This window comes from Notamacropus eugenii, chromosome 4 (genome assembly GCF_028372415.1).
Source record: "Notamacropus eugenii isolate mMacEug1 chromosome 4, mMacEug1.pri_v2, whole genome shotgun sequence".
NCBI classification, from domain to species: Eukaryota; Metazoa; Chordata; class Mammalia; order Diprotodontia; family Macropodidae; genus Notamacropus; species Notamacropus eugenii.
In genome coordinates, this window is record NC_092875.1 from 406,792,375 (window position 1) to 406,808,359 (window position 15,985).

A 15,985-nucleotide genomic window follows, 5' to 3' on the forward strand; every position below is an offset into this window, starting at 1 on the left:
AAGAACTCTTGAGGCAAAATGCCATCTACATCCAGAGAAAGAACTATGGAATTGGAAAGCAGAATGAAGCAGAATATTTTCTCCTGTGTTATATTTTGTTTTGTTTGGGTTTTCCTCATGGTTTCTCCTATTCTTTTTAATTCTTCCATGCAACGTGACTGATGTGAAAATGTATTTAATAAAAATGTATGTGTAGAACCCATATAAGATTGCATGGCATCTCAGGGAGGGAGGGAAAAAAAATCTAAGACTTAAGAAAGTGATTGTAGAAAACTGAAAACAAATAAATTAAAATAATAGAATGGTAAAAAAAAAAAAAAGAAAAAGAAATTATACTTGGACGTACATGACTTATCCCCGCTTCCCAACAGTATAGGAGCTCCTTGGAGGCAAATATCATGTCATTCTTTATCTTTGTGCCCCAAATGTCTAGCGCCAGACCTTGCTCTAGAAAATATTTAATAACTATTTAATTGCAAGTAAATAAAATTTTAAAAAATTTTAAGTGCCTAAGAACCAAAAAAATGGATGTTGAAAGCCATCTTTACATGTAATTGGAAAAAATTAAATACTGTTAAGTGCAACAATAATAACAAAAAATAACTATTTAGTTGAATTTAAAGGGACAGTAAGTGATACCAAATACTTCAGAAAAGTAAAAGAGGATGAGGCTTGAGAAATTTGGTGGCAAGGAAGGTTTGGCAGTTGGGTCATTGGAGAAAGTGATTTTAATAGCATGATGGAGAAGGAAGCCCACCTCCAAGGGATCAACAAGAGATGATTATCACAAAATTGGTGACTTTGTTATTTGCTTTATAGAGGAAATAGAGTAAAATGTAAGAACTGTATAGTATGACATCCAAACCAGCCTGGCTACGTGACCAGGGATGATAAGTTAATTAACCTCTCAATGCCCCAGACAACTTTCTCAGACTGTAAATTGACAATAGTCATAGGTCTGAGTTGGTAGGGGGAGTTTTCTCACCAGGGCTTCCCTGTGCCAGTGAAATCATGGGTTCAGTCAGGGGGCAAAAATTAAATTACAGTTTTGATAGCAGCTTTGGTAGTTTTCTTCCCTTTGGCTATAGAATCTCTTTCTTAGAAACAGAAAATTTACTGGAAATTTTTCATTTCTGATGAGCTAACTGGCTCCATTATACAATCTTTTATCTAGTTCTCCCAACTGCATATGTATAGCATGTGTATTTCAGAGAAAGGAATAAAGAGCAATTGTGTGACAGATTTTCCAAATATCAAGCCATTTTGGGGAGACAAGAATGGAAACAGGAAGTAGGAAAATGCCACCTTTCCGCTTGGTGATAGTGTACAGCAGAAGCTTCCATAGATCACATGAGGGGAATGGTAAAATGAGTGAGTATTGGACTAGATAGACCAAAGTCTGATATGCCTTTACTACTCTGAGTACTTACACTGAAAAACAAGTCTTACCCTTTCATGTGTTTAGAATTTATTTGTCAAAACTTGTTTTGATATTTTCTTACTAATGTTCTTGGATTAGAATTTTTTAGACAACTTCCCGAGCAGTGACATCTTGTCATTCATTGGAAGGATATTTCTGCTGTTCCAAATGATGACTGTGTACCCACTCCTGGGCTACTTGGCTCGAGTCCAGCTGTTGGGATTTATCTTCGGTAACGCTTACCCTAGGTAAGGCTTCTTTTCTATGCCAGTAGGATTTCTGGAAGGTCAGGTTATGTAAACGGCACAATTAAATTTGTCATCTCAAAATAGAGATCATTTTAAACTATATAAATCTCCTTCAGTTCTATATTGGTTACTCAGAACAGGTTTTTAGACTCTTTTCCCTGGATATCTTTAAATAGGGAAGACAACCAAGAATCATAGATTTCAAGCTAGAGGGGATCTTACAGGTGAGGGAACTGAGGCTGAGACAGATTTTAGGTCATTTGCCCAAGGTCATACCCCAGTTATCTAGAATGATTTAAAGATACTCCTAGGAAGCTAAGTTAAATGACTTCTGATATTAATTGGATTACCTTGTGATTTGGTTGGGGAGGGAGGATAGACATGTATTTTCACAGGTACTGGAAATTCCTTGGGGAGAAAACTTATCTGTGACCTAAAGTCCTGGAGAGTTGCCTAGAGTACTGAAAAGTCACATGGCTCAGCCCTGTCCACAGGGCCCAAAGAAGAGCACAAAGATACAAGATGGAGCTTGTGAGAAGCACACTTGTCTTTTAGTTTCAGTTGTTATTAGTTATTTACTCACATTGAGCAGTGTGAGTTAGGGTAGATGGTGAAAGAGGAGTTAAAATGTCTACCAGCCTTTGAAGGTCTTTTAAGTTTCATTACATGTTCATATTTACCGAAAAAAAAAAGTCTTAGTTAGCTTTAATATATTTGAGGAGAAAAGTGGTTTTTGATCAAGTTAAAGTAAATGTTTTTAAGTCTCATTTATGATAGTCAAATTTTAGCAGCTGCTTTAACTCAAGTTTTTGGCTTCAAATGTAATAGAGATTTCTTGGAAGCTATATGACATAGTGTTAAGCTTGGAATCAGGAAAACCTAAATTCAAATGTAGCCTCAGACACTCAGACCCTGGGCAAGTCATTTAATTTCTGGTTGCCTCAGTTTCCTCTGTTGTAAAATGGGTATAACAGTAGTACCTATTTTCCAGGGTTGTATGTGAGGTTCAAATGAAATAACTGTAAAACACTTAGCACAGTCCCTGGCACATAGTAGACACTGTATGAATGCTAGCTGTTTTTATTATCTATCAAATAAATAGCTCAATTAAAATAACTTTATCATAAATTTGGTAAACCTAAAGTTGAAAGCAACTAATTCTCCTTCCTCGGGAGATTTGAGACAGCAGCAACAGCAGCAGCCTCAGCATTCCACATGGGGGAGGTGGATCTCATCAAATCTAAAGCTCCGGTTGTGTCTCACACCCTTTGTATTATTTATGGTCAGCTGAAACCAAATAAATGCAGTTCAGTGATGGGCCAAAAAAAAAAAAAAGAATCTTTGGCTTGTTCCCTTTTGTTCTCAATTCTTTTCCCTCTCTGTAGGGGCCAAAGAGGGGCCCTTTGAGTACAGAGCTCTCTGCCTGAAGACCAGCCAGTGTCAAAACGAGCTTTGGGAGCTCCTCTTTCAGTCCCTCTTCCGTCCATCCAGCCTGCCCCCATACATGAGGCAGAACACAGTCAGCCCCACAGAGGCATCTGCATATCCTTTAAAAAGTGGCCCTCCTTGAACAACACATTTGTTATGTCTTTGTGCAGCACAAAGAGCAAAGCCTCAGCCAGTGTCTTAGTCATTGAGTCTTCCACATCCCTAGAACAGGTTAAGTCCTTGAGCAGACAAGAAGGATGGGCTGGAAGACTAGACATTTTTTAAATCTACTGGATCATGTAACAGACCACCTGTTTATTTAAGCATGTTTTAAATTATCTTTCCCCTGACGCTTTTCATTTTCTCTGGTATAACTCACTGGCTTATGATCATTCTTTACTTTAAAAGAGTTTGCTTTTATCTGGAAATCCAATTATTGAGAATCATTTTCCTTGGTGTTTCTCAAGCATCAGGCATTAATAATCACATGTTGCATAGAGATGATGTTAGATTACACCTGACCTTTTAAAGGGTTTGAAATCTAGTAGAACCATAGTCACTAGATGCCCTTTGGATTTGAGTAACTGGTTCATTCTAAAAGGTGAAGTTAAATGAGTGGCTCATTAAGTATACTGTTGCCATTTTGGAGAAGTGGTGAATGAAGGCTCTTTCAAGAGTTGAATGTTGATTTGGTTTTTGTTTTATTTCTTTCTTCCATGACCACCTCTTGACTTGTAGTATTTTCCATGTGCTGGTTTTTAATCTCATTATCGTGGGAGCTGGAGTGAGCATGGCCTGTTTCTACCCAAACATAGGAGGAATCATAAGGTATTGATCACAGACTCCTTATTCTGTTAGCACTTCTTTATAGGAAATAGCCTTTCTCATGTATAATTCTACTTGTGTCATGGTAGTTTCTTCAAACATGCTAAAACTAATTATAGCTAAGTGCCCTCTTTTGGCCAAAGTCAAGTATGAGTTTACCCCTCCAAGTTTTGGGTTGTTTGAGTTCAGGAGTATTCTTGTAGGCAAGGTATCTCCTTGGGGCACCCTGGTTTCTCTGCCCCAGGTCCCGTCACTCCTTCTGTCTTCTCCAGTTGCTGTGACTTTCTTTTCTCTTCTTTTCCTTTCTTTTATTTTTTTGGAAGTAATTGGGGTTAAGTGAATTTCCCAGGGTCACACAACTAGTAAGTGTTCTAGGTCAGATTTGAACTGGGTCCTCATGACTTCAGGGCTGGTGCTCTGTCCACTATGTCACCTAACTGCCCTTGAGTTGCTATTATTTTCTATTCCTTTTCTTCTTTAAACTAAAAATAGAGATCTTCTCTTAAAGAAACACAAGTATATCTTAGATGTCTATATGCATTACATACATAGTATCAGCTACAAAAGCCCACTCCCCAAATGTAGAGGGGTTCTGGTTAAGTCACTGAATTACTTATTAAAAGGGAAAGACATTAGGCATGGATGACGGCGCAGCCAAGTAATGGAGCCCCCACCGTGGAGAGGCAGGGGCAGTTTGTGCTTGAAAACCACCACAGGGGAAGGCCAGGGAAGAGTTAGGATAGAGAGTGGACAGCCCTTTCCAGAGCCAGGTGGGACATAGAAGCAGCATGTTTTGTAGCAATAGTTGACCACAAGGTTGATTTAAACCAGTTTGAGGTGCACAGCTTAGCAAAGTCAGCCAGCAAACACCAGCAAAAGCATCTGGGAGAGAGCAAGACTTTTAGCTCACTGCAAGCTGCTGATTGGCTCCTTTTGTCAAACAGGCTTAATTACTCTGTGTCCACTATATCTGTATAGTAAGGTAACTTATGGAAAATAGACATGTTTTGTCTCAGGAGTATTTTCACGATAGAGAATTTTAAATTGCTTTTCCCAGGTGTCAAAACTCTCCCTACATTGTGACTCCAGGTGGTAAATGACCCCAGGTGGTAAATCTGTACCTCTTCTACCCCACTCCTCTTGTGATTCTAAAGCCTTTTTTCCTCTGGGCAAATCTGTTTACCTTTCTTTGTTTGAAACATTTCCTTTGTCCTGATGAAGTTAACCACAGGCATTTGTTAGTCTGGTTGTACTTATTAATATTACAGTGGGTAGGAATCAATTGGGGTGAAAGCATTCTTTTTTTTTTTTTTTAACTTTTAACATTTATTTTCACAAAATTTTGGGTTACAAATTTTCTCCCCTTTTATCCCCTCCCCCCCCAAACCCAAGCATTCTAGTTGCCCCTGTGACCAATCTGCTCTCTCCTCTATCCTCCCTCCCTGCCCTTGTCTCTGTCTTCTCTTTTGTCCTGTAGGGCCATATAGCTTTCTTAACCCCTTAACCTGTATTTCTTATTTCCCAGTGGTAAGAACATTACATTTGATCCTAACACTTTGAGTTCCAACTTCTTTAGCTCCCTCCCTCTCCACCCCTTCCCCTTGGAAGACAAGCAATTCAGTATAGGCCAAATCTGTGTAGTTTTGCAAATGATTTCCATACTAGTTGTGTTGTATAGGACTAACTATATTTCCCTCCATCCTATCCTGTCCCCCATTACTTCTATTCTCTTATGATCCTTTCCCTCCCCATGAGTGTCGACCTCGGATTGCATTCTCCTCCCCATGCCCTCCCCTCCATCCTCCCCCCCACCCTGCTTGTGCCCCTGTCCCCCACTCTCCTGTATTATGAGATAGGTTTTCCTATCAAAATGAGTGTGCATTTTATTCTTTCCTTTTGTGGAATGTGATGAGAGTAGACCTCATGAGGTGAAAGCATTCTTGGAGAAAAGAGAGACAAATTGATCACTGAAATGTTTTGCCAAAGCATTGTTTTCTAGATGGGGACTCAGAGATAAAATTGGGTAAAATTTTAGATCATTTTATTACAGCTCCCCAGAGCAGAGAGGGGACATTTACATTGGAAAACCCACTGAAGTAATGAGTCAGGAGTAGGGTGGAGAGCAAATAGGAGCGAAGGAACCTGATGGTCCCATTATACCACAGCTGCTACATAGACTTTTTAAAAAGGTGCACATAAATTAGGTTCACAGTTTCATGTACATCTTTTTCTGTTCTTCATTGTATAAGGGAGTGTTCATAATTTTTGGTGTTTGTCAAATTCGCAAAAACAATTGTTTTTAAAAGAAAAAATAATTGCTTCCCTTATGTGTCGCTTCATTGTTACCTCTACAAATCAGATTATCACAAAATATTATCACAAGTTATCACAAAACCTATGTGTCTAGAAGAGCAGAACCTTCTAACGTAAAAATTTTTTTTAAGTGTAAAACTTTCTCATTTTGTATCCCCATTTGTGTTGTACACCAAGCAGATTCTTATTTGCCTGGAACTCAGTATTTTAACATCTCTGATCCAGTTTTTTAAAGACTGCTCTTCCTGTCTCACACAGGCTAGAAATACAAGGACTACTTATGAACCCCATCCTACTCTGATAAACATGGGAGCTCTGAGTTCTTCATTTCTAACTAGGTTTACCCTTAGATAATTCATGGCTCCCCAAGTCCTGGGAGCTTAGTGCCCACTCCCAGCCAGTAGCCTACTGCAGTTCAAAAGATTCTCCAGGCTCAGACTCCTGGGTAGCTGGGGTTTACAGGGTTGTGCCACCACTTTTGTGCCCATCTTTCTTTCCTTCCCACTTGTTCTTCATACCCTGATGACAATATACCTTTCCAAAGTACTTGAAGGGTTAAAAGAAATTGGATTGCTGTTTCCTGTAATTTCATATCCTTCATGTAGTCTTTTCCTCCATCTAAGACATTCGTTCTGCTTGCTTCCTTTGTGTCCTACCTAGCTGCTCTTGTCATTGGGAGAAGAGGGGTTCTGGGATAAGAGCCAATTAGTCTTACACATATGTCTATGATTTCACAGTCCACAGTTTGTCAGAAAATACTTAACTAAATATATGCCATGTGTTGAGCATTATTGGAGCTTATACTGAAGACTTGCTTCTTCCCCTCTACGTACACTTTTCTGTAGTACAAAAGATAGAGAAACATAACACAAAAGAAATGGAGAAGTCCCTTCCTTATTATCCTTTCCAAAAAATATATATATATGGTAGATTGAATAAATGGAATAAGAATTGATTAGAATTGTATACCTTTAGGGGAATTCACTGGAAGTTGTGCTAAAGATTCCTATGTAGAGACATAAAGATATATAAAGCTCGCTTGCTCTCTTTCTCTCTTTCTCTCTCTCTCTCTCTCTCTCTCTTTCCGTCTCTCTCTCCCCGTCTCTACTTCTCTCCCACTCCCTCTTCCCCTGTCTACACCCCTCCCCAATCAAATCTCTAGCCAAAGTCCTTGCCCAAGAAAGTTGGTTCTCTGATCCTCTTTAGCAAACAGAGAAGGAGAGTATTTACAAAATAGGAGGGTCATCACAAATAAAGCCTTGTTGCTTATTACATGGAAAGAACTTGTGAGACCCGTTAAACCCTTATTCAAGAGAACTTGAATTGTTGGGGAGGCGGAGGGTAATTGTGGGTTCCTTTTTTGTTACAATCCTTAATATTTACAGTGAATGCTACTGAAGCACTTCATGTCCATCTTCATTTTTAAACCAATGCCAGCAGACTCTTAAAAACCCAGAATGCATAATTAATTTGTCTAAGATCAAAGCTGGGAAGCCTATCTCCAGATGTATCTGGGGATGTGGCTACAGTCCCTGACAGCTGGATGTTTGGGGAAAAAATAAAAACTCTTTATCAAGCGGATGTTCCTGAACAGATAAAGATGAACAGGAAATAATGTTTTATATTAACTTTGATGGGGAATTTTAAAAGTTTTAAACCCTAGTTCCTTTTCTCAACAGTCATGATTTCCTTGCCTTTCCAGATTGAGGGAGACTGAAATCTTACTTTTATTTGTAAAGCAGAAAAACTCAAGAAGAACATTAACACAGTGAGCTTTGTATTTTGCAGGTATTCAGGAGCAGCATGTGGCCTGGCCTTTGTGTTCATATATCCATCTCTCATCCACATAATATCCCTGTACAACGAGGAGCGTCTGACGTGGCCTACCCTGTTAGTCCATGCCTTCATCATTATATTGGGCATTGCGAACCTGGTGGCTCAGTTCTTTATGTGAAAGCCCCAGTTGTTTGCTATTTCATGGTGTTTTGAGCTTGTGTAACAGCTTGGTATAAACTAAGTTGTAAATGTTCATTGTGATTGATAGAATTTTGAGTGTCTTCTAGGATATTTGAAAGCAAGGGAAGAAGGGACCCATTGACAGGGATTTTTAATGGGTATGTCAAGAGGGCAGAGGCAGAAAGAAAACAAAATTTGTCTTCTTACTTCTTCTACATCTTTTACTCACTCATCTCCAGCTAGCTCTTCCAGAATTGTCAAAAACCAGGTAAAAGAAAGGATTTGCTTGCTTTCCCAGGTGGAAATACTTGTGTTAAGTCTTATGCTATTTGCCACTTGCTATTCTGCAGACTTAGGCATACTTGAGTCCCTGGGCTCGTGGACCTGTCACAGAGCAGCACCTTTTTAAATGGCAAGAGTTTCTACTAAGTACTTGAGTGGCCTTGAATCTTTGCCTGATTATTAGACATAGGAGTGATAGCTTGGCCATGGACCTTAAAACTTCTTCAAACAGAATTCTCCCTAATTGTCCTCAATGCCAGTTGTTAATTCTGGTTCAAAAAATCTTTCAGGGATGAGCTTTAGTCTTTTTTAGAAATGTCCTTGAGTGTTTTACAATATGGGAGAGCAGTTTAACTTTACTACAGTACAGTAGTGGAACTAGAGACTGCTATGAAGGCCATCAGAGACCACTTTAGCCTTTCTTGGTGTCTTCGTAGAAAGAACTTGGAGGCTTAGAACTTTAGAGCTCCATACTAGGCCAGGGTTGAATGATTGGCTTGTCAGTCACATTCCTGAGGGTCATTTTGTTTTTCCTGTTTTATAAATCTGGCTCCTTTTCCTCAGTATTTTATCCACATGGAATGGCTGCATCTTTTTTTTTTTTTTGCACAGTAACATTTTAGCATGTTACCTTAATTCTGATTCATTTATAATCCACCCTTCCTCTGCTTAGATTTCCATCTTCAGCCTCTTCCTTACATGACTTATTTTCTACTTTGGATTTTTTAATTTCTCTTCTAACAGAAGAGAACTGACTAATTTCAGTCCAGTAACCTGCAGCTTTTAGCATGGCTTCAAGATGTTCAGTGAAACCATCACACTTATCAGCCTTCTTCCTTAGAAGGTTTTTGGAAAAAGCTGTAAATGCTTTACAGAGATGGGCTAAGGCAGATGTCGTTGAGTTTGATGTCTGAAAGACAGCTCTGATTATCATAGAAGTTACTTAGGAGTAAAGAGTAAAGTTAGATATAAAAATGAAAGTACTATTCACAGTAAAGGGAATTTTACAGTTTACTTGCATCAAGTTTATTTTACAAATAGAGTTTTGAAAAATGTAATGGCAGCTAAGGTGTAAACAAACCTTTCTGTTTCTATCTAGACCATGCCTGGAGAACCAAATTATCCATTATATATTGGTAATTAAGTATTTATTAAGAACAAGGTGCTATACTGGATACTCTTAGGAGATCCAGCAATGAATAAGATATTGTCCTGTCTTCAAGGAACTCATGTCTAAGGGGCAGGATAAGAGGTACACAAATATCTGTAATAGCTTGTGAGGTTTGAGAGTTGACTTAGGGGAAATGTGCTGAAGGAATTCCAAGAAGCAAGCCAGTCATTGCCATGGATGCTCAGGGAAGGCTTTGTGGAGGAGATTCAGTGTGGAGGGAGGTGGAACCAGGACTTAACCTCCAAATTCATAAAAACTATAGTAACTCAGACATAGGTAGAGTCTGAAATTTTCAATATTTCTTTTAGAACAGTCTAAAAACTTAGATAATTATGTCCCTTCTACCCCTAAATTGGAACACATAGCTAAAACTTAAATATAACTGATTTCATTTAACACTTACTGAGAGACAAGTTTTTGGAGCACCATCTGCATCTTTATCGACTTTGTCGTACTCTTTACATTGGAATACCTCTTGCTTTTACCCACAAATGTGATTCCTGGGTAAAAAGCATAATTTCTTATTATGGGAAAATAATAGTTAGGAATAGAGTAGGTATTGTATTTTTTAAAAGTTCCAGCTAAGTTTAGTTCTACAAAAACTTTGATTTATTTAGGCATCCATATTTTAAAAGCCCTATTAACTTATTACTTTGAACTTATTTATAAGAGCAGATGATACAGAGGCTAGATTTTTTTTTAAGCACTGTCCTTGTTTATACTCTTACAATCCAAACTTAACTTTTCATGATCTTGTCATTCTTTTTTTTTTTTATGTTTTAAAGCATGTCTTTTCTTAAAAATTTGTACCTCAGTTCTGATGTTGAAATTCATTTCCAGGTCTGGGTGATACATACACAATCTTGATGTTATACTACTTTCATGGTAGAGCAAAATTAATCTTGACACAGACACAGACACACACACAGACACACACACACACACACCCTTCTGCCACAGCTGTCACCTACTTTATGGTTATCTGCTAATTGCAGATAGTATAATATGTAATCATACATTGTGAACTAGCATTGTAAGAACATTACAACCCAGAGTTCTCAGATGTAATTTATTGTCTTTTTATATATATATAAAATTAAACCCAAATTCTGGAGAACAACTTCCCTCTTGTATTTTTGTGTTTGTTTGGCTGGATTTGGTAAATTACATATTTGTTAGCCCACTTATGGAATTCCTGTTGTCAGAAATGGCAGAGCAGTGGTATTTGTTGTCTTTGCCTAAGTAAGAGCATTCTTCCACTTCTACTTCCACCCAAGTGGCTGTGCTGCTCATCAGCTCTAGAGAGTGCCTAACGCTGAGACCAGGATAACCTGCAGTGATGATGTGAGACATTTGACGGACCAAAACCTAGGACTGAAACGTAACTATGGACTTGCTTTTGACTTAATGAACCTTATAGAACAAATTTACCTCTCCACATGCATGTGACCAAATCTGATCAGGTAGAGCACGGTAGGTGTACATAAATCTTCCAGAGAAGTCTAGATCCCCAGAGAACCTGAGGAACAGAACATTCATCCCATTTTATTCTTCCATTTTTCCTGGTTGTTTTTGAATGATGAAGGGAAAGAGGAGAGAAGGGAGCAAACATTTATTAAATGAGTTGGGGAATGAAATGCCAACCGCTCCAGGTTTCTTTGCCAAGAAAACGTCAAATGGGATCATGAAGAGTCAGGCACAACTGAAGGAGAGCCAGGCACTGTGCTAAGCTCTTTACAATGATTATCTCATTTGATCTTCACAACATCCCCAGGAGGATTTGAACTCAGATCTTCTTGACTCCAGGCCCAGTTTTTTCTAATAAAATAGGAAGATGCCTTTTTAACTCTTATGAAGTTCAGCTTCATACTTGATTTTTTTCTTTAAATAGATTATTTGCCCCATTAAAAATGAAGGAAAATCTCATCTCTCTGACTTCACACATTCAGATGTCCACATCCTGAGGACATTTGGGTCAGACCCTTGATGACTAGATGACTCATTTTAACTTGTTTCTAAAACATGGTAGTACATTATAAGGGTTTGTTTGAGTCACAAGTATCTAAGTAAGTTTATTTTCTTAAAAATCCATTTAACATAGTTTTGAGTCATTACCATATACATGGCAATGAAAGGTCTTAACAGAGGGTACAAAGAAATATGGAGCAACATCTTAAAGAATTCTAATGGTTTAATAGAAGACATGACATCTAACAAGAATATTAGAGAAGATAAGACACAAATGAATATAACATACATCATAAAAAGTTAAATTAAAAAAGGGTATGTTCAGAGGAAGAAGAGGTTGTTGCTTACTGGTGATAACATGGAAAGTTTTATGAAAGATGGCATTTGATCTGAGCTTGGAAAGAGAGCCAGGAATTGAACAGCAACAGAATGGGGGGGAAAGAGGCATGGAAGCAAGAAATCCCAGAGCCTATTCATTGAATAAGAAACAATCTGGTTTAATTGGAGGACAGAATGCATGGAATTATGGAAGATAAAGTTGATCATGAGACCATGTTATGAAGAATCTTGAATGCCAAGCAAAGGGCCAGTGTCAGGTATAGGAAGGAGACTTCATGTCTTCAACAAATACTAAGCACTTAATTTATACAAGGCATCTTTTGAGATATTGAGAATACAGGAACAAAAACCAGTTCTTCCCCTCAAGCAATGTAATTACATTCTACTATGTAAACAGGATGAGTACACAGATAAGTAAGTGCAATACAAGATAATTTGAGGAGGAAAAGAACACTAATTTAGAGATCCAATCCAGGAAGACTTCAGTTGGCACATGATCCTACCAGCATTGAAGGAACATAAGAATTCTGAGAAGCCCTGACAAGGAAATAAATTCTAGACATAATGTCAGTGTTGCCATTAATCTAGTTTGACTGGAACCCAGTGTATTTGAAAGGGGGCATATTATGACAAAGATTAGAGAGACCTAACATGCTAGTGTGAAAACTTTGGAGTTTTATCCTATGGGTAAGAGCCACTGTAGATTTTTTGTTGTTTTGGGAGGGAATCTGTGCCTTAAGATTTCTTTGGTGGCTATATGAAGAATAGATTTGAAAAGATGTCAAGATTTTATAAAATTATAGTTGAAAGAGATAAAGTGATTAGGATTGTGACTGAATAGAGAGAAGGGTGCAAGAAATTGTGGTGGTAAAATTGATAAAACTGATCAATGAATTAGATATGGGGGATGAAGGGAAAAAGCCAAACTTAATGCTAAAGTCATGAATCTTGGTAACTAAGAAGATGGTGGTGCCCTCTACTAAAATAAGGACATTTGGAAGAGAGGTAGATCATACATTGTGAAGGGAAGAAAGCAGAGAAGAAAAATGATTAATTCTATTTGAGACATGTCATGTTTGAGTTGTTGCATCCAGGTGGAGGTGACAGATGACCATCAGACAGATGGCTGTGTGGGACTAGAGTTCAGGATGGACTAAAGACTGTATGTATAGATTTGGGAATCTTCTTCATACAAATGATTGCATAAGAGAAGAGATTGCTGAAGGAGAGACTATCCACAAAGAGAAAATTGCCCAGAAAGGAGGCTTCAAGGGTGAGAGATAAACACGGTGTTTCAGCAAAGCTTAAAGCATTCTATAAATGTCAGATTATTAAAGGATACTGAGAAGAAACAGAGAAGAAACCAGGAGGCGAAAATGATATAAATGAAATTTTTTAAAAAGTACCAAAGAAAAGAGGGTGATCACAATGTCAAAATCTCTAGAGGAGGCCAGAAGGATGGGGAGGCTAGAAAAGCTCATTGAATTTGTTAGTTAAGAGACCATTAGTAGTGTCTGAAAATATAGTTTCAGTAGAGCTTCAATAGAATGACAGGAGTCAGATTTCTAGGAGTTTGAGTGGATGGTAAAAAAGCAGAAGCAATGGGTGTAAAATAAACAGCTCTTTATAGGAGTTTTAGTTATGAAATGGAAGAAAGAGATAAGATAATCCCTGCAAGAAGTAGTAGTCAAGTGAAGGTTTTTTAAGTATGGAAAGATGAGCATATTTATAGACTGTGGGAAGGAGACATATAATAGGGAGACATGATAATTGATGGATCAAACTGCTAAAGAAGGAAGGAGAGCGGATTTCAGGGTAGAAGCAGAGGAGGTTAGCTCTGACAAGAAGGGCACCTCTTTCTCAGTGAATGGAGCAACAAAAGTGTATGGGTGATCATGAAAAGGTGTTTTGAGGTAGAGAGTAGAAAAGGTGAAGGCATTGATGACAAGCCCCACTTTTTCTTGTGTAGTAAGTGTTCAGAGCCCATTTGCTGAGAGGCAATGTTAGAGATGATTTGGAGGCTTGACTCAAAAGGAGAAGGTTTGGAATATCTTGTTTGTGATTTACAAGAAGTGAGGGGAGGAAAATGGAAGAGCAGGAGATTATGTTCAGAAAGAGGGATCTCAGAGTTTCCTATCTTGAAAGTGATAGAGTTTTGGGTAACAGTGTATGAATGAATGAATAAATGAATGGATGGATGGATGGATGAATGAAGCATTTATTAATCAAATCCTATTGCAAAGCCCTGGGGATATAAATAGCAAAGTAAACTCTCAAAGAACTGGAATTCTAATGAGGGAGATGCATGTGGAAGGTTTCAACTGCAAGTCCAATGGAAAAATCCCATGATTTTTAGGATGTAACAGCAAAGCAGATGGTAATAATACCTCTCCTTTCATGTCATTTCAATTGAAAAAATCCCACTTTTTGATGTTGAACCATCTGACAGTGCCAAGGACTTTGGGGGCAAGAGTTTTTTCTCTTCTGGGTCTTTAGTATGCCAGGCTGCATCTCCATAAGAGCTACTTCCCAGGATGATGTCTTTGGTGCCAAGAATGCTCAAGTTGAGAGTTTGCTGAAGAGTTCCTGAGACCATGGAGAGAAGAGCTAGAAAACCAGGACTAGTCCTGATATCTGTCCAACTTGTCCAGCTATGTCTGGGACGATTATTGAAGCTTTTTCACTGTAGAACCAGGAGAACATTGTACACAGTGACAGCTCTACCATAACAATTATCAACTGTGAAAGACTTAGCTACTCTGATCAGTACAATGACCCAAGACTGTTCCAAATGAACCATGATGAAAAATGGTATCCAGAGAAATAACTGATAAATAGAAGTATTATAGAATGATAACTTTATTATATGTATTAAAGAAATACAAGTGTTATATAATAGATTGACAGTTTCATGTGCAATCATCTTTTTCTTCTTTTTATACCATCTTATGGAAATGGTTTTTTTATGAATTAAAAATAAAAAGAAAAGAAAAAATACTATCTGTCTTTAGAGGTGGATGAACTGGTAAATTCTGAGTGAAAATTGAAGTATAATTTTTTATTTAATTTATTTTTGATTTTCAATACTTACTTCCATAAGATTGAAGTATAATTTTTCCACTTTCTTTTTTTAAAAAATTTTCTCCCTTTTTTGGCAACATGGCCAATATAGAAATATATTTTGTGTGATTTCACACATATAATTTGATTTCACACATAAATTGATGTCATATTGCTTGCCTTCTCAGTGGGTGGGAGAGAGGCTGAAAGGAGGGAGAGAATTTGGAACCCCAAAATATAAAAAATGTTAAAAATACATTTTTTTGGAAAAGAAGAATCTACTGCAATGCCCCCTAGTTTGTTTCTGCAGTGCCACTTTGCTCCGAGTGACTGAGCATCTTCTCCCTCTAAGGCAGCAGACATTCTGTTTTAAGAATTTGGATTCCACCTAAGTGTTGGGGGTGAGAGTGACTAAGTAATCAATTTCAAAACAGTACATATCAAATAAACTGTCTATAGTGAAACATGTTTGCACCATAGGACATGCTCAACAAAAAGTTGCTAATGCCAAATTAAATTATAAACCTAATAAAATTGCCTTTTCCATTGAGGTAACACAAGATATTCTATCAGTTACTCTCCTCTAAGAAAACTGACTACACTAAATTAATTTTCATAAAAACCAAAGATGTTTCTGATATAACCTCATTAAATAATAAATTTATGCCTTGGTTCCATAAACTACTGTAACATTGTCTAATCATTCCCATAACACTCTAACATGTTTCAAAAAGCATATATGAATATATAATTAGTAATAGGCAAATGACAAGCCCAAGTACTCCTCTACTTAGTTGCTTCAAGCTATGAAAAGGACTACAATTCTAGGCTGAAGAGCTTAGATCTTACACACCTGCCTCTTCTTATATATGTTCCAGTCATAGTCTATATGCCATGATTATAGAAAGTTACCATAAAAGGAAAAACAAGGACATAGGTATAGAAATGCTTCCCCCAGCTTGAGATTGATTCCAG

General features: G+C 37.7%; 2 protein-coding genes across 5 annotated transcripts in view; both read left to right on the top strand.

Annotated features, from left to right (window-relative positions):
• SLC38A9 (solute carrier family 38 member 9) overlaps positions 1 to 8,331 on the top strand; it is a 104,693-nt gene extending 96,362 nt beyond the window's left edge. For all 4 annotated transcript variants that reach the window (XM_072605615.1, XM_072605618.1, XM_072605616.1 and 1 more), the window contains 3 exons: positions 1,520 to 1,668; positions 3,835 to 3,924; positions 8,023 to 8,331. In XM_072605615.1, the coding sequence (XP_072461716.1) occupies positions 1,520 to 1,668; positions 3,835 to 3,924; positions 8,023 to 8,188 (405 nt within the window). In that variant the 3' untranslated portion in view covers positions 8,189 to 8,331. The remainder of the gene's footprint in view (positions 1 to 1,519; positions 1,669 to 3,834; positions 3,925 to 8,022) is intronic.
• A 5,604-nt stretch (positions 8,332 to 13,935) lies between these two features.
• DHX29 (DExH-box helicase 29) overlaps positions 13,936 to 15,985 on the top strand; it is a 360,925-nt gene continuing 358,875 nt past the window's right edge. The window contains exon 1 of the mRNA XM_072605599.1: positions 13,936 to 14,094. Within this exon, the coding sequence (XP_072461700.1) occupies positions 13,951 to 14,094 (144 nt within the window). The 5' untranslated portion in view covers positions 13,936 to 13,950. The remainder of the gene's footprint in view (positions 14,095 to 15,985) is intronic.